The 27880-nt window shown below is 38.2% G+C and overlaps 1 protein-coding gene across 4 annotated transcripts in view; it reads left to right on the forward strand.

Moving 5' to 3' along the window:
* The first annotated feature begins 1188 nt into the window (after positions 1-1188).
* Positions 1189-27880, forward strand: part of Tenm2 (teneurin transmembrane protein 2) — a 621032-nt gene continuing 594340 nt past the window's right edge. For 3 of the 4 annotated variants that reach the window (XM_047555823.1, XM_047555824.1, XM_047555825.1), the window contains exon 1: positions 1226-1306. In XM_047555823.1, the coding sequence (XP_047411779.1) occupies positions 1261-1306 (46 nt within the window). In that variant the 5' untranslated portion in view covers positions 1226-1260. Of the gene's footprint in view, positions 1307-27880 lie in introns of all 4 variants that reach the window. The other variant, XM_047555832.1, reaches the window with a different exon arrangement.

The following is a 27880-nucleotide window of genomic DNA, read 5'->3' on the forward strand; positions in this document are numbered from 1 at the left end:
TAAAAATGGAACCTACTTTAAAATGCTACAGGAAGGCAGGAAGATGCAGTAAAAGTCAGTGGCAATGGTGACTTGAAAACTCTGTTCCAGGACTCCAGAAAGCAAGTCGGTTGCCACAGTTGGAGGGAACCCAGCAAGAATTTAGGTGTGCACTTTCCTAATTACCTCTTTCCCACCACCTTTCCTTCAAACATCATGCCTTCCCTTTTATTTGGCCATTATTACTAAAACTAATAGAGAGAAACACCTTTTAAACTTGAACCAGGAAGCATCGCTTTTCCAAGTGCTAATATTTTGGTGTGGGCTTTTTTTTTTTTTTTTTTTTTTTTTAAGACAATTATCAAGACGAAGCATTTGTTTCTTCTTTTGTTTACCCGTGGCAGTTTGTCAGCAGTTATGATAAGTAGAGTTCCATCTGCCAGTAAAACTACATTGCAAATTGCCGTAGAAATTAGCAGCTTTCATTTTTGCCTACATAAATAAATATGCGAAATAAATTGCACATAAATGCATCCTAAAAAAAAAAAAAAATCACAGGTACACCGCACAGTTAAATGCCAATCAGACAAAACCAGAGACACACTGCGATTATCTCAGTTTTCAAACCTGGAAGATACACGAATGTGTTTCTAAATGAGAGAGGCAGTGTATCAAGCTCGCTGAGATAAAAACAGAAGCCGCCAGACACTGCACTGTGGCTTTATTCTGAGGATCCTTTGCCTGAAACCCGCTCTGTCTTTCCTCCGTGTTCTGTCGCTCCCTCTCCATCTCTCCCTCTCCCTCGCTCCCTCTCTCCACCTCTCCTCGCTGTCTTTCCCCCGCTCATTGTTCTCTCTGCTCTGCCTTTGATGCACATACGTTGTCACATTCCATCGACTCTCCTCTCCTCTCTGTTCTTACACTCAAGCCTGGCGGTGCTTTCGTCAGGGCAGCGGCAGCGTCTCCTGCGAGTTTAAGTCATGTGTGCAGCTCAGTTTGATCGAGCGTTCCTTTTCTGCCTTTTCACTCTTACAAAAGATTAAAAGGTGGCGTCACATTGCTCCCCTGTTCCTTCCCGCAGGAGGGACTTAAAAGGGACAACAAAAACTAATCACTCTCAATAAGCATTTTCTTGCTAGGGGGGTGGAAGAAAAAAAAGGAAAAAAGGAAAGGGAGGAAAAAAAAAAAAAAAAAGCAGAAAAGAAAAGGGGGGAAAGAGGCGAGGGGGTGGACTTAGCGGTGTAATTTGAGACCGGTGGTGAGGATTGGAGCCAGCTAGAGATGCTGCCCGCTGCTAACAAGGGAAGGAAGCCTTCAGCTGAGGCAGGTAAGAGCGCCGATCGGAGGGTTTGACCGAGTGGCTTAGTTAAATCTCTGTTTTTACCGTTTTGTAATTGAGAAAGGCATCCGCAGCAGAAGCCGATTTTTCAGTCGGCTTCCTTTTGTTTAACATAGAAAGTACCTGTATTAATTTTGATGAATTAGAGCATGCAGCAAATTCAATTGAAAATAGATTTGTATAGTAAATGCGTTTATACTGAATGATTTCTCCTCCCTTTTATTTAAGGGGAGAGATGAGAAAGATGATTTTGATCAGAATAGCAGTTTGCATTAGGTTAAATTCTAAACAGCTAACGGAAGAAAAAAAAAAATAATTCAATTGATACTGCTTTTGAACTCCGGGACTTAAACCCTGGGAGACAGCTGGCATTTGAAATTTTTCTTCTAACTGAACTTCTGATGTGTTATAATAATTTTTCACCGGAGGTTTAAGCAAGGGTAGAGTTTATTTAAGTCGAGCTCTCGGGTCTGTTTGGCTTGGCTCTTGTGGGTGAGGCGCTTTTATATCTCCTTAACCTGGGTCAGGTGGATGTTTCATAAATGGAGATTAAGTGTTGTCCCAAATGAAATATGAAGTTTAAACATCAGGTTAGGGCATGTTTTAGAAATAGATCCAGTAAATAATTGGGATAACTGAATTATGACAGTTTGAAAGGGAGTTAACTCTGGAGGTGCTGTTGGATAAATCTTTGTGGATTTGAAAGGGCTTAATAATGGAGAGGGCTAATTATCAGGCTGAAGTCGGAACTTTGTGTTAGGACCCTAAATCAAGAATGCATGTGGCCCTCCACTGTGGGTAGCTTTGAGGAAGATGTCCGTTTTGTGCCCTGTGAATGGGAGTTGTGGATTATATTTGATGGCATTTCTCCTTTAAAGAGCATTGGGATGAACTCACATCTATTTTAACATTGAACAAATACAAAATGTAATACACTCGAATCTCCCAGCCCTGGATTTTTGTTGTTGCTGTTGTTTTAAAGTTTTGGCAATTTGTTTTGAACCTCAGTCTTTGTGGATTTTGTGTTCCTTGCGTCTGCTGCTAAAATTTATTGCTGGCGTGAATGAATTGATATTTGAGAATGACAAAATAGAACTCTAACTGGCTAACTTTTGTATTTAAGGATAACTAGGATTTTATCTAAGATGTTACCTGTCATGCTTCATTTCATTTTTAAATGATATGCTGAGGGGTGGGGGAAAGTCTTTAATATCAAAAGTACAGAATTCTGTTAGAAGAATGCTTCTCGGGAATGAGATACAGAAAGGTGACCGGTACCTCCCCATGATTTGATCCTAGAAAGAACAGCTCTACTCTGGAATTGTTGAGTTCAGCAATCAGACATTAGAGGATATTTTATATATTTGTTTGGCAATCAGATTTTTTTTTAGTTGAATTTCCAAACCGGACTCACTCCTAGCTACTTTGCTCCGGCACATCTGGTGTTTGCCAGACCATCTGATGGCATCTGTGGGCACAACCCATGAATCCAGTTTTATGAGGGAATCAGAACTGCTGGATATTGAGGGGTGGGGACCAAGCGGACTCCAGGTCCAGCATACCTCATCGTCCAGAGATAATCTCTGGAAGAAGTTCCAGGGAATACTCCAATACAGGTGCGGGGAAACTTAATTTTTCTTCGTGGTTTAAAAAGCAGAGAAAGATGTGAACAAGGGGGGAAGGAAACTGCTATGGAATGTTTGATGTGGGCGTTTTCGTGGTAGTGCAGTAAATTTTAAAAATCACCTCGCATGTAGTGGTTTTTTTTTTTTTTTTTTAAACTTAAGAAACTTTGCAGAATCTTGAAGTAGATTTTTTTCTCAAATTCGGCCTTTTTCTACCTGGTTTTCTTGCATGAGTTTTTTCTCTGACTCCAGCTGTACCTAACCATCAAGGGCTGTTATTCTGTTTTGATAATGATGATTATTTCTTGAGTAGTAAGTGTTGAGAAGACAGGCCAGGAGAAATATGTTCTTTCTCACATATGCTTTTGACTTTTATTTTTGAAAATTACTTCCTCAAGGTAAGGCAGCGATAAATTTGAAGTTGCAGCGTGGCAATTTGCATCACTGAGCCACCATCCTTCTCCTAGAGAATGAAATAGAACTAAAGTAAGCAGAAATCATTGCATTGGACACTGGATGGTAGTTCAGCAATACTTTGTAGGTAGATGATAATCAAAGCTAGCCTCACTCAAACTACCTGATTCATATAAATAGCATTTTTCTGACTTTTCCAGTAGATGTTGCTGGAGAGCAAAGAAAAGATCATTTTTTTACAGGAAAAAAAAAAAAAAAAAAAAAAAAGAAGAAATGCAGTAGACTTACAAAAGGCAAGGAACAGATCCTTCTCCCCAAACTCTGCTGATAGCATTTTGTATAATTTGCTAATTAATGAATTATATTGAATCATTACCTTTTATGATGTTCTATAGAAAGCTATTAAAACTTGAGTTAGATTTTTAAATTATGAGATTGTTCTCCTTAGTTCCTATATATAATGTCTGTTTGCTGTTTTCCGTTTTTAAAAAATCAAGTTAACTGCACATTACTATTCAGAACATTTCATCCCTGAATGCTGAAACCCTTTAACATGCAAATATGATGTCAGAGGAAGAACTGAAATAGAATACCCTGAGAAGAGTAATGATCAAACGCATTATAAAAATATGCACCAGTTGCCAACATGTAATGAAATATTAAGAAATTAAAAGCATGCAACCTCTAAAGTAATAGAATTTCATTGCTCTGAGACTGTTTTCCCACTGAATATTAAGTGCTTAATAGATCTACCCGTAAAAAAACAATCGAAAACCTACATGCTTTTTCACTGAAGTTCTTTCATTATATGATTTTGAAAAATTAGCCCAATAGGATTTTCCTCAGAATAGGAAATGTAATTAACATTGGATATTAAGTACCAGATTTCCAAAGCAAAAGCCACAAGGCTTGATGGAGAAAATAGGAATGCAGAAAGCAAATAGAAGTGCTAGAAGCTGAGGGAGACCCACGCTGGAACTACTCCGCTGGTAATCACTCTGATAAAATGACAAAGACGTCCCCGAGGAGGCCAGGATTCTAGTACCCAGACACAGACTGATGCAATTTCAGGCAACCAATGACCTCTATCTATGGGAATATTTATTTTTGGAAATGATCAATTAACTGATTTCAATTGTAAAAGAAAGTGTATATATTTTTTCCAATGCAAGGGGATTGTTGTGTGCTCTCACTTAGAGTTCAGGGGTTCGACCTAGGTTGGAGAGCTTTTGGTTTTTCTTACCTTAGACAGACCTAGCTCTGTGCCCCAGAGATTTTTCTTTTGCACTGAAGCACTTCTTTGTCAGTTTTTGTTCCTGAGGTGTGAAATGCTCCATGGGATAGTTTGATTTAACACCTTTCTTTTCTTTATTCTTTTCTATCTTTCTTTTTCTGAGAGGAAAAACCTTCTGTTTAGAAGGCATGATTGTCAGCTACTTCTATTTTGTGATTAGTACTGTTAAGTCCACCGGGGTAAAGAAGTTTCAGGTTATTATTATTATTATTTTACTTCGATTCAAAAAGGATTTTTGTGTGTGTGTTTGACAGAGCGATTTGTTGGTTTGTGTGTGTGTTTCTTTAAAAAGTAAAGCTTTACAATTTGCGAGAATTTATATTCTAATCCTGTATTATTTGCTATTGGCTTCTGGTTCTCCTTTTTAAACTGGAACTTTTGAGCACAGAGTAGGCCCACCATGGGCTAAATGTGCCAACGGTACCACTAACAAGGAAGGTCTCTCCTGTCTCACTGACAGCCTTCTGAAGGCAAGGATGCCTAGAGAGCCGCCTCATGCGATAAATCTGCAGGGTCCTTTCTCCCTCCCTCAGCAAAGCAGGGGAGAAAAGGTTTCTGCAGGTGAGGGGATCCTTTGAATTAGCAGGGGAAGATGAAAACATGAAAGGATCCTGATCAGCCTGATCAGGCCTGTGAGAGGGACACGTGAAAGGCAATACCCAAAACAAGATTGATGCTGGAACAATGGAGAGCCAGGAATGGCAAGCCAGAGTGTTTGATAGCCCATGGAGAGGCGCTCGGGCAACCTGCAGATGAGTTGAGACCCAAATGGAAATGGGGAAGAGCGGGCTAGGGCGTCACTACTATACTAGTGAATTTCCTCGGGAGATTCGGAAATACCTGTCTAGGGGGCATCGTTCCTCCCATTACATTGCAGCCTACTGAAACTCTTAGGAGGTGGTGTTACCTTTTAGGAATGTTGTTGAGAAAACAGTGAGAACACTTAGTCTTGGAGCTGGAGGCCAGTGCATCAACTATGGCATTAGCCTAGATGTAGGTAGTGAAGTTGAGAGAGATTGCAAAGGGGAAGGACAGTGGCTAGAGAAACACCTTTCCCATTATAAAATTATTGCAATTTCTTGTTTGTACTGTAGATGTCATGGCCTCATTAGAGAGGGATTTTGTGAGTGTGCATTTGTTTTCATGTTTCTTGAGGAAAACCTTCCCCGTTTGTTGAAGATGAGTTGCGTACCTTCAAAAGTCTGGTGTTGTATCTGGGCTATTTGGGCATTATCAATTAGTGTTAGATTATCTCTGTTCTGACATTGATTAAGATGGATTTTTATGATCTTTAGAGTTTTCATTTCTCTGAAAAGGAATAGACTTTATTTATTGGAATTAATTGCCTCCCTGAATTTCCAGTGCTGTCAGTTACTGTGTATAAACCTTGACTAGCTCACCTTGAACTCTGACTGACAAGCTCTACTGTGGAGACGACTCAGACTGTAATGGAAGTTTGTATGTAAACATATACGATGTTGCCTTGCATTCAAGAGTCAGCATGATGTAAAGGAGCAAAAATAATTATTAGGGCAATTAAAGCAGTGGAGCGCCACAGTTTTTCTCAAAAATGCGGGTTTTACCAGTGTGTTTAGGAGCACAGGGTCACCACCGTCACCTCGGAACTGAAGTATAGTTGAATGACTTTCCTTGTCCTCCAACCACTTTAATTTAATTTGTTCCATTTACTTTTCCAAGCTTTTCATCTTCCCACCATTTTAATACCATCAGAGATGGGGGTCTGCCCATGACATTCACACTTGACATTATCAAACACAAAAGACATCACTCACACACTTGACTGCATTACAATGCAAGGAAAAAATAGATCCCAAAGGCTTAGAAATTATTGTCTTGTACCTTGAATGTAGGTGGATTTTTCCCCCCTGTTTCCTTCAGCCTGCCTTATTTGACTGTTGTGCTTCTCTGTGTTCACTGAGGGTTCTGAAAACCCTGGAAAAATCAGCACTGACAAATCCATAACATACACATCCTTACATCCACTGGAGGTGCGTCCTTTAACCTTTAAAAGCATTACCATTAGCTCTTATATGCTAGGCTCCAACTGCATTGGGATGCAGTACCAAAACTGAGCTTTGCACCTGAGCTGCCTTTCACTCTTGACTCTGGTTGGACAATTGTGGCTATATCTTTTCCTTCTCACAGATCTGCATTTATCATAGTTCTTCTGTCATTGCTGGACAGCCCAGAGATCTACTGAAATCCACATGAAATCCTTCATGTTTCTGTGTGTGTGTGTGTGTGTAAGGGCAGGTGGGGGGTTCTCTTAAAGTTAGTATGAGTGTGTCCATACCATCCTTTCCTTACTATTCTGAACCTTCTGTTCAAAGACAACTCCCCACCCAAGTAGGACAACTCTTGTGACCTGAACAAATAGATTATCAGATTGTGGTGAGTCGCTTCAGTAGTATTACATCATTCATTGAGATTGTGTGTGCTGTAGGCTGTGTAAGACAGCCAGCTACACAGTATCCTGCAGGTTTAATATACTTCTGCAGCCTTGTACTTGGGGAGGATTTCTGTAATTGGAGACAATCTGGTAAGGAGAACTTTTTAAGCCATCGGGGGCTGAAATACAAGTTTTTGAAAAATGTAGCTCCATAGGCTTGAAGCTGAATGGATTACAAATTTCTCTTAACTGGACAGAATCCTAATTGCATATAGAGTGGAGTCCTGCTTATCCAGGGTTTGAATTTCTAGCATAGGGATTATTGAGATTTCTTCTCTACCTCCCTGCCTTCACTCACACTACCTGATGTGAATCATTTCTCTAATCATTGGCTCCTCCACTAATGATATGGAAGGGCATATTTGAGCAGGAAAAATCCAAACCTGTGAATTATCATTGAGGAGGTCTAATTATGTAAAAAGTCTAGGTTTTCAAACTATTTGCTAAAATCGACCCGCTAAATTCCAATTTGGGGGCAGGGAGATATCTTTCGAGTTACCGACAATGACTTCCCATAGCTGTTGATGTGTTGATATCTTACCAAGCTGTTTAAGGAACAAACACGAAAGTAACCAGAGCTCTGGCTTCATTGTTCCCTTCCTCTCTCACCAGACCAACTACCATGTTTAATTACTAGTTGGAAATTGTACCTAACAGGTCTTTTGAAAGGACATGTGGATCAAGCAAGGGTACCTTGGGGGGTAGATTAGGTTTCTGATTAGCATATTCCTCTGGCGTTAAATACGAAAGTGGTTTGTTGGTGCTCAGAGTCCAGTTAGTTAGTTTTTCACCAACACTTGTCTGATCCCATTTTTATCCCTGGCTGCATGCCAGGAAATCCTTGATAAATTATTTATTTTTAGGATTTGACCCACTGAAAGTCTTCCAAGGCTGGCGACCTCTGTATCCACTAGATAGAATTGGAATTTGATTTTCTTTCCTACTCACGTACATGTGGCATGGACATTTTCAAAATCTTAAGGCTACATATATGCTTTGTAACGCCGTCTAATCTAAGAGCTTGCTCTTCTCTTGCATCATCCCTATTAGAGAAATGCGAATGTTAACAACTGGTAGTATTTCGAGGTACCAAATTAAAATTCACAAGATGTGTCTATTTCTAAATGTATAATGTAATGTAAGTGATAAAATATATGCTATATAATATAACTGACACTATAGGCTAAAGGGCACAGAGTGGTATTGTCTTCATGATACTTTAAAAAATGCTCTTTTATTGCTACATTAAAATGAGTCCATTAGAAAGAAAGTTATTTGAAGTTTTTAAATGTCCAGCTGTAGCTGATTATGTAATATAATGGCTTATAGTTTCCAAGCCATGTTTTAAATGAAAAATTAGACAGTAATATAATATATAAAGCTTACAACGTAGAAGCATGGTTAGAAAAATCATTGGCAAATTTAGTCAGAAGCGTTATATGGAGAACATGCATTCATATTTGTGTGTACAGTTATGCATATGCATATGTAGATATGTATACACACATTCTACATGTAAGAAATAAATGTATGTGCTTGTATCTATATATGTATTAAGAGAGAAAGAAAACGAATGGGTAGATCCCTGGTAAGATACAGTAGGACTATATTCCTGGTAAGATACTGTGCTTTTTTTTTTTTAATTGACATTATTAATTTTACACAATTTGATGTACCATGCACTAGATGCTAGAAGGACCAAGGTGAACAAGGCATAGATTGAATCAGGGGCTCTGTACATGCTGGGCATGTACAATTGCTGAGCCACAACCCCCCAGCCCAAGGCATAACTCTTAAGGAATTAGAAGCTAGTTTAATGTTGAATTTTCAAACACAAATGAATAATTAGAAAGATTGCAAGAGAGAAAAGGCAAGGACTGCAAAGCCATTTAAGCCTCACAAGATACTTGTACACTTATGTGCTTGGCCTGGTCAGGAAGAGAGTCAAAAAGAAATACAGACACTTAGGATTTGCAGGGAGAAGATCCTCATATAAAATGATCTGCTTCCAACTAAAAATAAATCTGGCTTTATGAAAAAGCCAAGCCAGAGTCTGAATTCTCTCTTACCACCCGCAGCGGATGCAGGTCACAAACCAAAGATAGGATCGTTTTGGCTGATATTCACTGTTCTCTGAGTCCTGTACATCACTCACCCAACTGAGAAGCACAAGGCAAGGTCTTGTCAACGTGCTTAGCATTACACGTGCTCTCAGTGGGTTTTGTTTGAATGCATGTTATCACGCATATTTTTCCAAAATGAAATGGGCTCATGTAATTGAGATCCTTTTATTCTCAATCTGTATGGTATTTATGAGGTATTATGTGTTCATTGTCACATATTGCATGTGATTTATACACACACACGTGTAGTCTCTAGAGGTCAGTAGAATATAAGAAATGGGCAGACATTCATGTCTAGATGAGACCCACAGATTCTGGAGACCATTTTTCAAATGGTGAAATGATGATGGTCGACTAATGACATTAGAAACTGAAATCATTAATCAGTGTTAACAGAAAAGTCATGTCATTCTTGTTCCTGAAATGAATCTAATCTATTTGTTTTAAGCAAATTTTAGATAAATGAACATTTACATGGCAAGAACCTTGATAGAAGCCCAAGCTGTAATTACTTTATTATGGTTTATTGTAACAGACTATGATTCTCCAGAACCATCTTTAAAGATTTTTTTAAATGTTACCAGAACGAAAAGGTAAATTGTTTTAAAACACTTGACTATTACATCCAAAGCACTGTTTCTATTTTAGCTGCCAATTGAGTCCCCTTGACTTTTTGAAATGAATGATTTGATGATTTATGTGTTGCAGTTTTATTTGTTCTTGTGAACTAAACATCCCTGATGTTGCAAAATGTATGAGAAAATTGTGATTTATTTTATATATAAAGCTAAAATTGTTGACAGCCCAGCACATTGCTGCGCTATTGAGTATGCTTATCAAGTTTTTCTCTGGAAAATTCATACACAAAAGGTGTAGAAATGGACGGTAAGGAGCCATACAGTATTTGACAGTGCAGTTGTCAGTGCCTCTCACGTGCCATCCCAATGCAAGAGAAAACAGTGCCATAGGGATTCAGATTTCATGTGAATCTAAGAATGAATGATTCTCTTTTAAGTCGAGGTTATATGCCTTGGCTTAGAACATAATATGTCTTTCGTGCATTAATATCACTCAGACTTGGAACTACCTATCAATAAGCTATTCCCATATTTACTTATTTATTTATGCTGTTGTGCATTGTGTTCTTAGCTCAGCCTCCTCCAAGATCAATCCTATATCAAGGGCTGCAAACATAATACCTACAAGGCAATAGTCAGAAATGCGGAAGTGGGAGGTGACAGGAAGTCATGGAACCGGGAAGAGACATTACAACTTACATGCACACACCAACCCTGTACTGCCCTAAGTGAAACAAGAACTATCAAGCATTTTTACAGTGACCCTGTGGAGTATTGAAAAGAACTTTAGGTCACAGTGGCTTCAGTCATCACCTCGAGATCCCTAGAAGATATTCGATAAATATTGATGGAGCACTTACAATGTGTAATCTACTTACTTGGTCACCAATTATTAAATGAAGGAGATACCATTTATTTCCTGTTCTTAAGAAGTTTATATTGTAACCGGATGCCTCCCTTACATTATATCCCCTGTCTCTGGGCCTCTGCATCTGTCCTCCTTCTGCACTCTCTGTCCCATCCCTACCAACGTCTTTTAGTCCTTAGAGCATTCATAATCCAGCCCTTACCGATGTCCATCTCTCTGGTCTCCTCAAACCCTCCAGCTTCCTCCAGGTTAACTCCTGTTACTCTTTTCGGTCTCAGTCCCTTCCTCCTAGAAGTTTTCCTAAATCTAAATGAGGCGCTCCCACTCTGTGATCCTGCAGCAGTACATTCACTATGTATGTGTTTTGATTGTCCACTGTCCACATAAGCTGGGCAGCTGAGGACAGGGTCCCCGTGCGTCTGGCTTGTGCACTGCTGCTTCACTGAGCCCTGGCTTAATGATAGCAGCATTGTTTATTCCATAACACTTGAGTCCATGTTGAAATACATAAGTAATCACAATGCATTGACAAATTAATTAAAGAGGTACAGCGCTTCATGTACATCCTGAAATAGATCCAAATCCCCAAGTTCCAAAACAGACCCATCGTTCCACTTGGGGGTGTGTGTACTTTTTAGATGTTTTCTCCTTGCCCTCTGATCCTGTAACTTGTGATGGAAGATAGAATTCTTGTGGGGAGGGACCCTAAAGTTGGTGACTGCCTCGCTCTGCATTAGAGATCCTTGTCAAGATATTGAAAATTGGATATTAGGATTGCTTAAAGAGACCAGGGACTCTGAGCATGCAAGCATGAGTATGGATTAAGTGGTTACTCAGAATGAGGAATTTGTGAGGCACTGATGATGTAGAAAGGATGATACAGACTAAATGCACAGAAATGTGTTTTCAGTTTGGTCTGCTGCATGTGGTTAGTTTCTTAGCACCCATTCCTCTCCCGTTTGTATTTATTTTTGCTTTGGATTTGGCCATTTTAGTAAAGTCATGCTCTTAAGTAGAAAGTTAGACTCATAGCATGCAGAAATACAGTTAAGAGGTACTCAGGAGTGATATTGGCCAAATTATATTGTTATATTGTGTGCATGAACGAATATGTAACAACAAATCCCATCAGTAGGTCCAACTATAATGCACCAATAAAAAATGCAAAAAAAAATTCAAGTTGAAAGAACTTCGAATTAAGGCCTGGGCATTTTTAATCTTTTATGATGTAGAATCAAATTAATTCCAGGTATTACCATTTTTAAATGTGCAAGAGTGTGATGAGTTTTGTGAGAGGCATGAAGAATGTGGTGAGAAAAGTATGCAGATAAAGATAGTAATCTTTATCTTATTATTGCTATTTTCATTTGCCTTCTTCCTTTATTATGGAGACTTGTGCTCTGTTGTTTGCTTCTGATGTTGTCTAAAGGAGTATTTTATAAAGAGTGTAGAGTGGGATAATGCCCATGTATTTGATGAGAACAGCACTGGAATGATAAGACTTGGGAAGCCCTGAAGCGTCCCCAACGTAGCACATGGGGGCAGGGAGCTACCACTTGTTCTGTGGGTGGGAAACACTGTCTATCAACAAGGAGTCTATTTTTTAAATATTGCATTAGAGCACATGAAAAGAGGAACATGCAGATTAACAATAAACAAATCATCTCCTTCATCTCTGGCAAAAATTTAAGAACTCACCAATCAAAACATTTTCCTAAAAATGCATTGTCTGCTTTTTTTATATAAACAACCTCACAGTCACACTCGAAGTTATTTAGACAACAGTATAATATAAACATTAATCCAACTAAATAATTATTTTAGGGTATATTGTAAACATAAAAGGCTTGTCAGTTTGCTGTTCCCCAGACAATACGTATGTTAAATTATTGGAATGCACAATGATAGTTTGTTTTAATCTTTCCTATGCACCCCTTCATTCAGTCTTTGATTCTAGGATCATCATCTCAGAACATTCATTTCTGCTTCTCTGGTCCCTTTCCTTCACTGAAGAATGTCCTGTTAAATCTGTTCCTCCATCTTATATGGAAATTCTTAACACCAAGGATACTTCTTTATATTTCTTCTTCAGTAAGAAAGTGTTTTTAGGGGGAAAATAAGTAACTCTTTAAAAAAAATGAAATGTATTTGGCATGAATAAAAACATACCATTAGAAGTAAATTATAACTACCTTATAATAAATCACCGTATCCTTCATTTCTAACACTTTCTGGAATGAGTAATAATCAATATCAGAGTAAAGAAAAAAAATCACTTAATTTAGTTAAATGATTTCACTTCACAAAATATGGACAGTTTTTTTTTTTTAAATTGAACTTTGACTTCTAGCTCAGGTGTATTTTACAATTTTGAAAGCGCTTGTGGATTTGTAATATTAAATTGGTAATTGTTGAGCTCTAGGGGGGTGCAGCAACTTCAGTCTGAGCTTATTACAGTGTAAAATATGGATTGCCTTTACCCTAATGGCCTCTGAATCCTATTACCATCCCATTAGAGAGTGTGGGATTTTAGTAATTCTGTTGTTGTTTCCACTGGGCAGTGAATATAATGGGGAAGGGCAGGGGTTAATGCGATTCATCTCTTTTAATACTTGTAACACCAGGTCCCTTATCACTCACTGTGGTTTCTTTAGGGCTTTTTCCCCTTCTTTCTGTGTCTTTGAAGACCCGTATATCACTCTATGCTTCACCTAACCAGACGAGTTTGGGGGAATATGTTGGTACTTCTTAGGCTTGAGGAGAATTTTAGATAGTAGCTTTTCATAAACCAACGATAAATAAAGAAGGCCACACATCAGCTTGTTGTACCACAGGCTGCGACTCAGGAAGGTGTTCAGTGACGGCCATGGTACCAAGAATAGCACTGAAATAGCTTTTCAGTCACCATCATGTATGAGGCTTGTGGAGGAAGCACGGGATCAGAGGGTCAGACCAGTGCATACGTGTGTGCTGGCTGTAATGTTTCCATGCGCTCCTGGGGACAGTTGTGTCCTGGGTGCTAATCATACTTGAGAGAAATTGGAAAGATTTCATAGTGATGGGGATTCGATTTCTTTAAAGAGAAGTTTATGAGTTAATTCCCTACATCTCAGACATGCTCAGTTGATGTACACATCTGATTATGTATCTATGGTTTTATTCATGAAATTTGTTTTTAGCTAATACAGCCTTTTCAGAATAAATACGAACATCAGATTACTTCTCAGTATGTCAAAACAAATTAGTTTCCCACAGTGATGCAGTGAAAGGTGTAACTATTTTCCCTTTTCATATGTCAGAAAGCATTACTGGGACCTGGAAATTCCCACTTTTCCTCCCTTCAGTCCGTGAGCCTGGTGGTTTGCAAAGGTCTGTTTTAATGCCTCAGCCTGGTGACCTAGGGCTCCAGCACCCCCCTCTGCTGCCATTAATGAGAATCACATGCTGAGATCCAAAGAAGCAACTGTGCTCTAAAAAAGGCTGGGACTGGCAGGAGGTGATCAGACCATTTCAATATGTTGAAAGTGAGTGATATTCCCAGGCTTATTGTTCACCTTCTCTGAGAATTAAGTTTGCCTGTGTTTCATCATAAGTGAAATGAATGTGCAACATAATTGCAATATAGAAACGTCTTCTGGGTGATGGAGTAGACACCGGCATCCGTAGGCTTGGGAGTGTTGGTGATCTCAACATCTTGATTGCCCACCTGGTTCAGGCTCACTGATCAAGCCTGGTGGTGGTGCTTACAGATAGAATAGCTTGTGTATTGGCATTGGAATCCATACTTCAAGTTTTTCCTTAATTTGAGATATCACTTACAATATTTCTAGATAGATCGCGAGAGTGTTTTTATTTTTTATCAATTGGGTATGTTGAGTGAAATTCATTTTAGAAGACAATTATATAACTACAGATACAATTAGTTTTCATTCAAATGAATTGATAAGGATAAGCATTGTTAAGGGATGCTATTTCCTTTTGATCCTTGGTTATGGACTTTTTTAATCCATTTGTGTTCTCACCATTGCTTAGGAAGCACGCACAAAACAAAAAAATAAAATCCACTGTAAGTAGGCTTTGGTGTAATACTCAATCTTTTAAAAACAGTACATATGTATACTATGGTTTGGATATGGGATAACCCCCAAAAGTTCATGTGTGAGACAATGCAAGAAAGTTCAGAAGTAAAAGGATTAGATTGTAAGAGTGTTACCTAATCAGTGGATTAATCCACTGATATAGATTATCTGGGTGGATCCTGTTGGCAGGTAGTATGAGGCTGAAGAAGATGGTCACGGGTGTGTCTTTGGTTTATACTTTTCCGGTGAGCAGGAATCTGGTTCCTGTTTACCATGTCTTGAGCTGCTTTCCTCTGCTATGCTCTTCTACCATGATGTTGTCTCACGTTGGCCCCACAGTTATGGAGTGGGTCAACTGTGGTCTGTAGCCTCTGAAACTGGGAGCCCCAAATAAACTTTTCCTCCTCCCCATTATTCTTCTCAGCTCTTTTGGTAAGAGCAATGAAAAAAAAAAAAACACAGTCTAAAATGAATAGACCATTTCCAGATAATTAACAGCAGGCACGGAGGAGACAGCAGAACCTATGTTGAATTACGCATTGCTTTTTTAAGGACAGAATAGGAAGGGGATCCTGGATATTCAGCAGGTGAAGTGTGGGTCTCTTCTCGACATTAATCCTTGGGTCTCATTTAATTCATCTGGCCCCTTTGTTCTTGAAACTTCTCCAGATCTCTAAGAAACAATCATAAAATGACACTGATGTTTCTCTCCTAGAGAGAATGATATATTGTTTTTACCCTGGTCATGAAGACACAGAGATGTCTGTCATTTGTTGAGTAATGTATCCTTAATGCAGAACAAACCAACTATTTACCACTTGTTGAATATCATCGAACCAGTAATGAAATTTAACTCTTTATAAGACTAGGTATTTTTTAACTAGCATCATAATTCTAAAATGTGAATTGTGTGGAACACGCAGGAAAGGTGAAGACCATATCTTATATTCCTTCTGATGCTTTTTTTAGAGACACATTTTCCAATAAGTATATAGCATCAATAGGAACTAACACTTTATCTAAAAAAAAAAAAGAAAATATTTATGTGTGTGTGTATACACATGAAATAGTCCTTGCAGAAAATTTGGAAAATTCAGATAAACCAAATAAGGATCCTATGTCTGTTTTCATTGTTATTGTTGTGTTTATCGACTTAAATAAATATTTTAAAAACTGGAATTACTGTTTCTTGCATCTATTATACTGTAGGGATTTCCTCTTTGATTAATGTTCAAAATCTTTTATTTTTTTCTACCAAATTGTGTGCCTTAAAAATACAACACTAAAAATAGCATTCAATAATTTTACAATTTTAAAAGTCTACTTATGTGTTCCTAAAAACAATAATTTGGAAATAATATGCAAATGGAAATAAAATCATTTTGAGTTGCCACTACAAAAAGCTAAACACTTGGACTGCAGCACAGCTTAGCAGTAGAGTTCTTGGCTAGCATAAGTCTTCCTCTTATGTTTTAGATACCTTGAATTGGTTCACAGCTTTAAAAAAAATTCTATGAAAATTCTAAGAAATATGTATTATATGTCCTAGTAATTTCAAATATAATATTATAATGACATTAACATTTTAATGCACTTAAAAATGTGTGTGTTGAGACTCTATTTTCCTCAAATAGTTAATTTACCAATAGATTTTAAACTATATCGTGTATTAAATATTTTATTAAATAGGTTTCTTTTTCAGGACTTTATGCTCTGTATGATTTGCTTGAATACTTTTTTGCGTCATTATTGCCCTGATTGCATACAATAAGTTTATATTAAGTTCAGTGTGAGAGAGAAAGTTCCCCTCTTTATTTTTCTTCTCTTCGGAATACCTAGCTTAAATTTTCCTTTTGTTCTTCCAGTTGCATCCATGTGCATATGTAGAAAAGAAAGCAAATGGTTCCATGTCTCGCAGGGTGTCTTTCTTTGAGGTTGAGTGAGGTTTTGATATTTTTCACCAAAAACACTTTTCCTTCAAATATTTGGGTTCGTTTGACCCATTTCTCTTTGGTTTGTCTTCATCAGCCCTTCCTCACCAAATTTCATTAAGTGTCCTCTGAATTTTCATAGAATGGTCCAAAAATTTCTTCCACATCTCCTTTCTTTCCTTCTTGAGGGAACACATTTGAGAGAGAATTCTTATAAGAGCCTTCTCTTGGCACTTCATAACAGCTCCTGTCATATTAAAAGCTTTGACAAGTTTTACAATAAAAACTTGATTTATCTGAACCCATCATGCCCCAGATTGAATCAGCAACATAAATATTTGCTATATTTTTGGGAGGCAGGAGGAAGATTATTTGGTGTGATGGTTGTGTTCTGTTGTGGGATAATATAATAGCTGTTACTCAACTTGGGGGCTTATAGAGTATTCAAAATGGCCAGGAACCATTCCAATCAATTTTAATTTCCAGGAAGTCTTGCTTCTTTTAGATGTAGAAAGAAAGATAATTGTACTTGAATTTTAAATGGCAGTCTTCAAAGCATTTCACTCACTGACCATTTTATTCAATGGTTAGGAGTAATTCTAGTTGCATAGGCAATATTGTACAAGCAGTGTGCATACCTTCATGAATTTTGTGAGTAAGTTAAGCTGCTTGGCAATCAGTTTTTGTCTGTAAAATGGGGACAGTATCTTGCAGAACATCATGAGGAGCAGAAATCATGCATCGAAAGCCCTTAACCCTATTCCTACACAGAATCACCATTTACAAAATGAGAGTTGGCATTATTCTCCATAATCATGTGTATGAGAAATGAATAGGCCATGATCGCTGCTCTGATAAAGCTTAAAGTGGTGCAATAAGAGGTAACAATTTCATAATGCTTTGCAATTCACATATGCTTATGTGTTCACCATTGAGAGGGTAGGCATGCAGATACATAAAGGAGAGGAGCAGGGAACTACGGCCAGGGAGCTGAAAGCAAGTCAGACAGAGCTCGGGTAGAAGTGGTGATTCCCTGTGGTCGTCTATGCCCTTGCAGAATGGGGCATGCGCTCCTCCTTGCTATGTGAGGACTTTATCCAGGTGTCGCCCAGAAGGATGTCACAGCCTGATGGAACTGAATCAAAATTGCATCAAAGTCCAATTCCTCAGCCCCAAGTGCTTGCTGAGTTAGGTTTCTTCTTTGTTACCCTTTTATGGAATGTGATTTTAAAAGCATCCCAAAGTTGTAAGTGCCTTTGGGTCGCGCTGACATCTGATTCATCAATGGGTAAACATCCTGCAATCGTTCCTGGAGCATCCTTTTATCCTCCTGGAAGGCAAGCCCCAGCTCAGCAAGAACGATGTGGAAATGTTGGTAAACCTCTTTATTACTTTAAGTCTAGACTCCTGTAATTCTCCATTTGCGGGTCTTCGGAGCGGGGTTATTTATAGGATGTAACTTAAGAGTATGAGGCGGCCCAGATCCTTCCTGGCATTTTGTCACCTCAGCATATTTAGAACCATCAATCCAATCTGTATTGGTTACCCATAAAATTTTACATTGATTGTGAAGTTGTTTTACTCTGAAGCAAATGGTGCCTCGGAGACGTGGTATCATTCTGCCAATCTCATGGATTTTTCTTTACCAAATCTGGTCACTCCTAAAGATTTAAATTTGAAAGTTTTGGATATGTACCATGAACTTGAAGTGGGAATATTTATCCTTAGTTTTAGCTCTTATTGCAGTTTTAAAGATAACCCCACCTTGACTTCAATAAAATGCATGTTCTCTAGAAACTAGAAAAATTAACTTTTGTTTTTCCATTATAATTATAATATCCAATGTTATGGAGAAAATATATTTTCAAATATTTTTCTAGGTTTATTCTATAAAATGGTTAACACAATGAGATTTAGGCTTATTCAGTAACATACTTTCAAACTTGATGTTGTTATCATCTTTTTCTGAGCTTTAAGAACAGTATTTCAGTAATTTCATAATATTTCATCTTGTGAAATATGTGATCTGTTTAATTCACTTAGCAATGATTCCCAAATAAATATGTATCAAGTGCTTATTCTTTACCTGGCCCTGCCTTAGTCTCTGAGGATGCAAAAACAGATAAGAAGAGGCACCACCCAAACCCTGGTAGAATTAATTTCCACTGTTGGCAATTGAAACTCTTTACTTTGGAGCTGTTACTAAAGAAATGACTTTACATCTTAATTAAATCACTCAAGAATATTTGATAAGGAGGTCAAATATTTACAATAAGGACTATTCCCTGAAATGCAAAATTAAAAAAAAATTTAAAATATTTGATTAGACCCTCTCTATCCATTCATGTCAAGAATGCTAGTGTTTTTTTTTTTTTTTAAAAAGGTCATAGCCTCAGAGAAACTTTCCATGTTCTGTGTCTTTTTCTAGACCTTCTTTTCTAGCCAGGCACTCTAACATGAGCTTTTTCTTGTGGACATAAATTCAGCCTTTCTCTTGGGTTCTGTCAAATAAGACTTTATTTGTCCTTTGCCAAATTACATTCAGCCATGAGCCTCAATGAAGGCCATGCTCATTGCTCCAGGCTTCTACTTAATCTGGGAGAAGTAGGGAATTGAGAGTAATTTAAAGCTGTCAATACTTATTTTCTCTTTAAATTCTTGATTTGCCTTTAGATGACAATATATGCATTATATTCTTTGGATCTGTATATTCCATTAATAGAAATACTGATGAAATTGGTAAGAGTGCTCCTGGTTAAGTCATTTCTTCTAGGTGTCAGGGAGAGGCCACCTTGTAGAGCTTTGCATTTCATTCCGCAAGCATTCCTGAATGAGCAAGTCTTTGCAGATGCCATTAAGTGACAACTACATGCATGTTAGAGATGCACGGTGCCTGTCTTTCTGAAATGTGGCTTTTTTCATTCATATCTAGACTTGAGCTTCGTCCTTTAAGTTACATGTTCTCTGCTTGATGGAAAGGAACATTGTATAAAATTGAAAGCATTTAAAATACACAGTATTTAAGAAGAACTTAAATTCCTTAAATCTGTTAGTGGGTTAGAAATCTGGCTTGATGCATCCATGGTTAAAATTAAACCATATTAAGATCATATCATATAATACCAGGTGCCAGCTTTCTGTTTCCTTCTGTCTTTAGCCAGCCAGGATAGAAGTTGTATTTTTCACTGGTAGATAACCTCAGACTCTGAGCCTAAATGCAATACATGTGATGTAAACCTGAGAAAGCACAAGATATTCTACTCTTTAAAATACATCATTGATAAACATATAAAACTTCATTTAACCCACATGGGAGTATAGAAACGGACTATGGTACTAAGAACCTGGATGGTCAGAAAGCAAGTCTACCTTGCAGGTCTTAGAAACCAGGTGTGATCAAGATGTTCACTTTAGAAATAAGGCTTGCATCCAGCTGTCTTTTTGTACACCTGCATACTTTCTACATGTCTCAGACAAATTAGAATGTTTTTGTGCATTACAAAGAGAATTATTTAAAGTCTAGAATCAGAAATGGATGCTCTTGAAGTAGTTGTGACTTTTGTGGCATGCTTCAGTATTTATTTTTATAAGGTTAGTCATTCAAAGAGTGGAGAGAGAGAAAGTGCACTGTGCACTCCTGTGTCTTTTCAGGTAGAAAGAACTCACCTGAAGCAGTGACTGTCTTTCCTTATATATCCTCCTAGCAGACTGAGATGAGAATCTGATCAGTTCACTTGTGTCTCAATATTTTTGATACCCAAAACTCCTGCAATTTTACTTACAGATTAGGAAAAGAAAGGTGGATTGTCCTTGGCAGGTTGAAATGCATTATGTTTGTTCTGACCCCAGCTCAAATGAAAATAGAACAGTTCCAAACCTTAGCATGGTCCTGAAGCTAAAATTACTCATTGGAAACTGCCAGGGCTGATCAGTGCAAAATTGAGGAGCTTTTTGGAGTACTTCGTTTGGAGAAACATCAATTTCAAGGATTTAAGATAATCATCTCACCTTATTATCAGATCAGTCTTCTTTTACACGGTCAGCTACTATCTCTCAAGATAGCCTTTCACTTTTTAAAAAAACAAAAGAAAAGAAAGACCGCCAGAAGATGAGGGAATCAAAAGAGAAACTGTAAAACTGAACCAAATGACTGTGAGAAATAAAATTACATTTTACTTTTGTTGGTCACTTAAAAATCACAGGAACTCTAAGGTGCCGAGAAATATCTAGCCCAGCGTCGACTTTTGACATATGGGGAAACAGAGGCACTGAGAAGGGAAATGATTTACTCAGTAAACTGTGGAGAAGATGAAACTGATGGTTTTTTGTCCCATGATCAAGATTTTTGACATGAAATGTAATATCACCAAGATTCACAGTAAACAGACCCATTCTGAGACAAAAGGTTAATTTTCAAACCATTACTGTCTCAAAAAAAAAAAATTACTAGCCCTCAAGCATTTGTGAAGTATTTCTTGCATTGCTGTTCTCATTAAAGAGAATAAACAGAGAACCGTTTGGATTCTTTAGTTGCTTAGTATTCCTTTAGCAATTTCAGACTTATTTGTGTCTGAAGAGGGAAGCCTCTTAAATCGAAACATGACATATAAACTAGCGGCTGGTTTTGACATTGAACTTCAGATCTAGGGTTGGTAAGAGTGTTTGCACTTAATGTTTGTAATGTACAAATAGATCCTTGTTTAAATCCTCGGCAAGAACAGCCTGAGTAAAGCTTTATCCACCATGTCTCCCTTCACTTTCCTGTCCATAAAACAAAGGAAGGAGGACTTCATTGCAGTCACTAAGCATGGCAATCATTGGCGAGTCGAAATGACTGTTTGGTTTAGATGTAATTTCAGTGTGTAAATGTTCACATCGACCTAAGGATATTGTTAATAGAGACAAAGCCTCCCCGCCCTTATTTAAAGTCCCCCCTTTTGATTTGAACTTTCTTCTCTTATTTCTCCTTTGCTTGTGTCTCTCAGTTCTCTTCTATACCATGGCAAGTGTTCTGTCAGGTGACTCACCTATTGGGGATGATGGAAGGAGAGTAGCAGGGCTTTAGACCTAAGTGTGTCTCAGAGCTTCCCGTCACCATCTGAAGTGAACCTTGACAACTCAGAAAAGTAAATATTGTTCCTTTTTTCTAGATTAAGAAACAGTTTCCCAAAGCCTGAACAATTTCTATGGTGTCCCACAGCGAGGGAGTAGGAGGCTTGGTTATGATTCTGGCAACTCCTCTTCTTCCTGTTCTACTGGGTTGCTGTCTCTGGAGAACTTCCTGTTCTACAGAGAACTTCCTGTTCTAAAAGAGGACTCCATATGGGGGGGGGGGCTCAGTTCCACAAATTTCTTGAGCCCATTTCTATGCATTTCATTGAACCACTTTATTGTTCTCCAGTGAATTTTCTATGTTAATGACAAAAAAAAAAAAAAAAAAAAAAATCAGAGACATCCATAAACCTCTCTTTTTCCATCAGGATTTCTGTGTTAGATTTGGAGGAAGGGATCCAAGATTTGCTCCAGCAGTCAGTTCATCTTCAGTGGACAGAAAATGCACCAGAATGCAGAACCCTGCTTATCTATCTACCCACAGCTTCAAAAGGAGTTGCTCCTGAGCTTGGCTTTACGTTCTTCAGCCCCTACCCACTTGAAAGTAGGAGGGTTTCTTCCAGCTGAAGTATTGAGACTGGAGCACGTGTTGCTGGGGCCTCCAGTGCACATTTCAAATGTTCCCTGCATACAGGGAATGGTTCACTTAAAAGAGAATGGACAAAAATAGAAATTGTATATCTAATTTTATCCAATATTTTTTTTACAGCACTTGCATTTTGTCTGTATTTGAGGTCAGTGAGGAATTGTCAACTTGTGGTATTGTATTGGTACTCTGAAAGGTACAGATGTTGGAGCATTTCAGATTCTGGGTTTTTGGACCAGGGATGCTCAGCCTGTATTCCTTCACCACACTTAGGATGATTTGTCATGATCACACACATATTACACTGCTCTTGCTGCACTTATCCCATCCTGTGATATCCACCTCTGATCCTCCCTGCCTAGCATACTTCGCGTAGACAGGAAACATTGACTCAAAGGATGAATGAAGGAACCCATGAATAACGGGATACGGCAAGATTATGTGCACATTCCATGAGCTTAGATGCATTAACCCCGCCCCTGGGATTCGGAGCGATTGGTTCATGAGAGATCAGTGAAGCATGAAGGAGTGAAGCAAAACTGGCACATGGACATCATATGTGGGCCACTGTCTGTTAGCTTTCCATTTTTACTTTACATACCAGGAGAGCAGATTGATATTGCATTTTAATTGTGTATATTAGAGGAAGGCATATGGTTCCAACATTTTCTTATTTACCTTCTGTAACATGAAATTTGTCATTTTATTCCCAAAATAAAGGATTGAAGGGAGAGCGCCTGCTTCTTGTACAAGTTCGATTCTCCCGTGCGAAAGTCTCCTGAGATGTGTAGCAAGTTCGTGCCAAGATGATGTTGGCACCATTTCCTTATTGCCATGGTGATCCCCAGCTCTCCTGAAATCTCAAGGGGGGCTATGATATTTTAAAAGCAACTTGAATTTTGGTAATTAAAAAAGGCTGGAAAGAATACTCTTTCTACATTTTGCTAGCGTGGGTAAATATGGATAGCAAATGGTGTCTGGGGTGGGGATATGACTTGAGCTTTATTAGGTGGATAACCCCATGTTAGAAATGCTTCCTGAAAGTTCTGTGCAGGATATTTATGGCAATTCAGGGAGCCCTCCTGTGGTTCTTAAAGTACATTTAATCCCAGCCTTCCTAGAAACAGCTCTTCTCTTCCTGGAGTCGATACCATTTTAACTCAGCTGAAGGTATGATTGTCAGAGTATTTGAACGTGGAAGGCAGTGTGTAATATATATAAATGTTGGCAGTTATCAAAGTAAAGCGAAAGAAGTGATTCTCTTAAACTGGAGATTAAGTTAGACAAGCATAATTCATACTGCAGGTTAATCACGCCCTCCCCCACCACAAAAGTCTTTACATTAAGAGTTCTTTTGAACTTCATTCAAGCAATTGCGCTTTCCAAGAAAAGCGGCAAAGATTAAAAGGTTTTGTTTCGCTTGAGAAGACAGTTGAAATTTTTCTTTTTCTTTTTCTTTTTTTTTTTTTTAGGCATTCTGTTGAGCTACAAAGTGAACAAACACTAAAATAAATGAACACAGGAGCAAACAGTAGAGGGCAAAAATCTCAGAGGGAAACCCTGGCTAGGGGCAACAGAAGGCCCTCTTGGTATCTTGTTGTGTAATTTCGTCTATAGTATTTATAACAGAAAGTGATCAACAGTGTAAGGGAATTTTTTGATGTGTGAGCACCTGTCATCTTACCAGGGCAACACATCTTCAAGGGCACAGGAAAAAAAAAAAAAAAAAAAGGATGGAACAAGGCTTTTTAATTAGGAAGTTTACAAATAAATGTGGATTCCCAATTTGCAGATAGGCATTTTAATTGATTTTTTGCCAAACCACCTACAACCTAATGTTTCATAATTAAAATTAAAACAAATAACTCTCAAGTTCAGTTCTTTCCATGGAATTCAAATCTGATTATGTTTGAACATTATCCCCAACCGGAAAGTTAAGACTTTTCTACAGATCAGTTTGACTCCATAGGGAAAATATTGGCAGCAAGAACAGTTTGGTGACCCTCATGGCAACACTTAGAAACCTGGTTTCTTGTTTTAAACCCTTCTGGATAAGAGTAGTTATTATGTTGTTTATCGTCTTATTCAGTGACATTTTTAGATGCTATGACCCAAATTAGAATATAGCCAGATGATTCTTGTTGGAGTTTTTATTATTATTACTATTACTTGTTTATTTGATTGATTTTTGTGTTGTGTTTAGCACAGAGATTTGACGATTTTCTTTGAATTGTTCATTTTTTTTTTTTTTTTAATTTTTGGAACCAGGGATTGAACCCAAGGGCCCTTGACCAACTGAGTGACATCCGCAGCCCTTTTTATTTTTTATTTTGAGACAGAGTCTCACTAAGTTACTTAGGGCCTCCCTAAGTTGCTGAGGCTGGTTTTGAACTTGCGATCTTCCTGCCTCAGCCTCCTGAGGTGCTGGGATAACAGGTGTGTGGCACTGTTTTCCAATTAGCAAAATAACCCTACTATAGCAGATATCTGACTTGCTGAGGATAAAAGCTCAGTGAGGTGATGGAGAATAGCAGAAAGAGCTTTTCCATTCCATTTTGATTTTCAACATACCTGGAACACAGAGGGAAAGTCCTCTGTGGGTATTTTATTGCACAAATATGTTATTGTTGGGACCATCTTGGTAGCTTTTTCCTCGTGTTTTCTAATGGTGTGTTTCTATATTTAGTGTTTTAATCTACACATTTAACAAGATTCAGGAATTTTGCTTTGTTTTAACAATATGCTCCTGAAATTAAAGGAGATCGATTTGGGCAGCAAGTTAGAAACTTTTTTCTAAATAGAATAAATATTAAGTGGGATGTGTTTGCTCTTCTTGAACCTAAGGGAGAAGTTTTTCTCTTAATTTTAAGCACAGTTTTTCCAAAACAGCTACACTGCTCAAAAGAACGTTCACAACCCCTACTGCGTGGTAGTTTTTCTTTTCCTGAAAATAGATCCACAAATGTCATAAATTAGTCTGCAGATTTTACCTTATTATGCTTCCTCCTTCGAAAAATATGCAGGCAAGTGATTATCCGCGGAGCTCAACCCAGGCTGATGAGTCGGTCGTAATTATCAAGGAGACATAATGAGATGAAAACAGCTCTTTCTGGAGGGCCTCTGAGTTCTCAGTCACTATCTTCACCCTGTCATGCTGGGTTAACTGTTTTCTGCCCAAGTAGATGTCAACACAATTAATTTCACAGTTTCCTCAACTGATAGAGTTAGGGTTAATTCGCTCATCTAGGCAAAAAGATCCACATATGTTATGGGTGGAACCGATTTCTGGGTTCTTTGTGGGGAGAGGAAACAGTAAGGAAAATAGACACTTGTCTTTACAGGTAATAAAACAATGTTCCTCCCTCAGTAAGCTTTTGGAGAGACCCTTTTGTTTTGACTGGTGTTGCCATTTGACATTCTTTCCATCCTTGAGTCCCTGGACAAACAGTTTTCACACGTCAGCTTTGTGTGAGATCCTTGCCAAGGCTCTGAAGGTCCAGTAGTAACCAAGCCAAGAGCCCCGCCTTTGGGAAGTTTCCAGTTCACTTTGGTTAAAAAAAAAAAAAAAAAAGACACTATTGAATAACCGTGCCAGTAGATGTCATTAATAGAAAAATGTGAAATGGCTAGGTAATTCACATGGTACTGATATCTCGTCTCTACCTGTTTTAATAAACATTTGCTACTTAAGAGCATCTGGTAGAACTTCCACAATGATGGAAATATTTCACATCCACAATCTCCAAGGTGGTAGGTAGTAGTTTGGTTTTGCTCTGAGAACTTAAAATGTGATTAGCATGACTGAGTGATTGAATTTTTAATTTCCCATCATTTTAATTGATTCACACTGAATTTAGACAGTTGCACAAGGTTAGCACCAACCATGCTGGACAGGGGTGGTCTGAAATTCATCGTCCTTCTCGAATCTCCTTTTACACTCAAAAACACTTGCTGCCATACTAGCATGAAAACAGGAAAAGGTGAATATGAGTTTGCTTTATATGCTCCATGAGCTACAAGGTGCACTGTCAGAGAGCAGGAGAATCATGCAGGAGTGACTGTTTTTGCATATTTGATAAGAAATGATGAAACAATGTCCTTGATTTTCGTGTGTGAGTAGATTACAAATTAATCTTTAATTTGTGTCTGGATTCCTGAACTTGGTTGGGATATTTTTTAAGTCCAATTTCTTATTTGTTATTGTTACTCTATGAATCACTGAAATGATATATTAATTTAGTTGATTAATATGATTCATTACCATAAATCTTCTCCCCAGAGTTGTATTCGGTATCACTCCACAGCAACCAATTTCTCATTTCCTGGTGTTTATGTGTTGCTTGATAATAGGAATTGGGAAAGAGAGGAGAGAAACAGGGGTGGGGAAGGATGGAGGGAAAATGAGGCAGGGGAGAAGGAAGGGGAGCTGTTGGGTCGATCCGCAGGGGGAAGGTGGCCTTTGTTGGAGGAATCCTGGGAACGCTCTGGCCAGGAGTACTGCTAAGATCATTGAAGTTGCTGCCAGATTTCTTTTCTTTAGCATGTTAATGCCTGCATTCCCTTTCCCTGCAATTTGACAGTTTTGAAAATAATGGAGCGTTTTTAGATCCTCCGTTCCTCAGCCACTTCTTGTTTGCTTCTCATTCTATTTCTCTCCCAAAAAGGAAAAAATGAGCCAAACAATTTTCTGCTCCTTCTTTTTTCCAATTGATATCCAGGACCTTTTAACTCAGTGCCTCCTATGAAACCCACTGCTGGCCATCTGTAAGACAGAACGATGACGTGTGCTTGTCACCTCTCCACTCGGGGTTCACGCCTTCATATTGTCTCACCATCTGTATTTTTTTATTGATGAGGGCAGAGCAAAGAAGAAATATTTCTCTATCAATTTCTGTTGAAGATTGAGTGTTCTGGGTCATGGTTTGGGTCAAGTAAGCTTAAGGATGGGGGTGGGCGGAGGAGAGTCCGTTGTTGAGACTGTTTTAGATGACTTGTTCAAGTCCTTCTGGTGAATTAATTTAAACCCAGAGAAATCCCTGCATTCTGCCCATTGATATGAACTGAATGCAAAATAGACACTGGGTTCTCTAGTTTATATATATATATAAACTATATTTATATATAAATATATATATATATATTTAGAGAGAGAGAGAGAGAGAGAGAGGAGGAGGAGGAGGAGGAGGAGGAGGGTGGGGGAACAAGACAGGTAAGGAAACATCAATAATGGGAACCTATATTTTGTTTTGTCAGGCAACAGGGAATGGAAGGAGATGAAATAAATGCACATACAAGGGACAATAGAAAACCTCATAGAAACAAAGGCTATGAATAAATAAATACAGAGTTCAGTGATAGCAAATGGTCACCAGACAGCCTCTCTTAAAGAGGAGTGTCATGGAAGTCCTGCAAAAGGCAGGGATGCTCAAGCTGACCCCTGGGTGATAGAGGGAGTCCGTCCTAGTTATGGCAATGATATGAC

This window comes from Sciurus carolinensis, chromosome 6 (genome assembly GCF_902686445.1).
Source record: "Sciurus carolinensis chromosome 6, mSciCar1.2, whole genome shotgun sequence".
NCBI classification, from domain to species: Eukaryota; Metazoa; Chordata; class Mammalia; order Rodentia; family Sciuridae; genus Sciurus; species Sciurus carolinensis.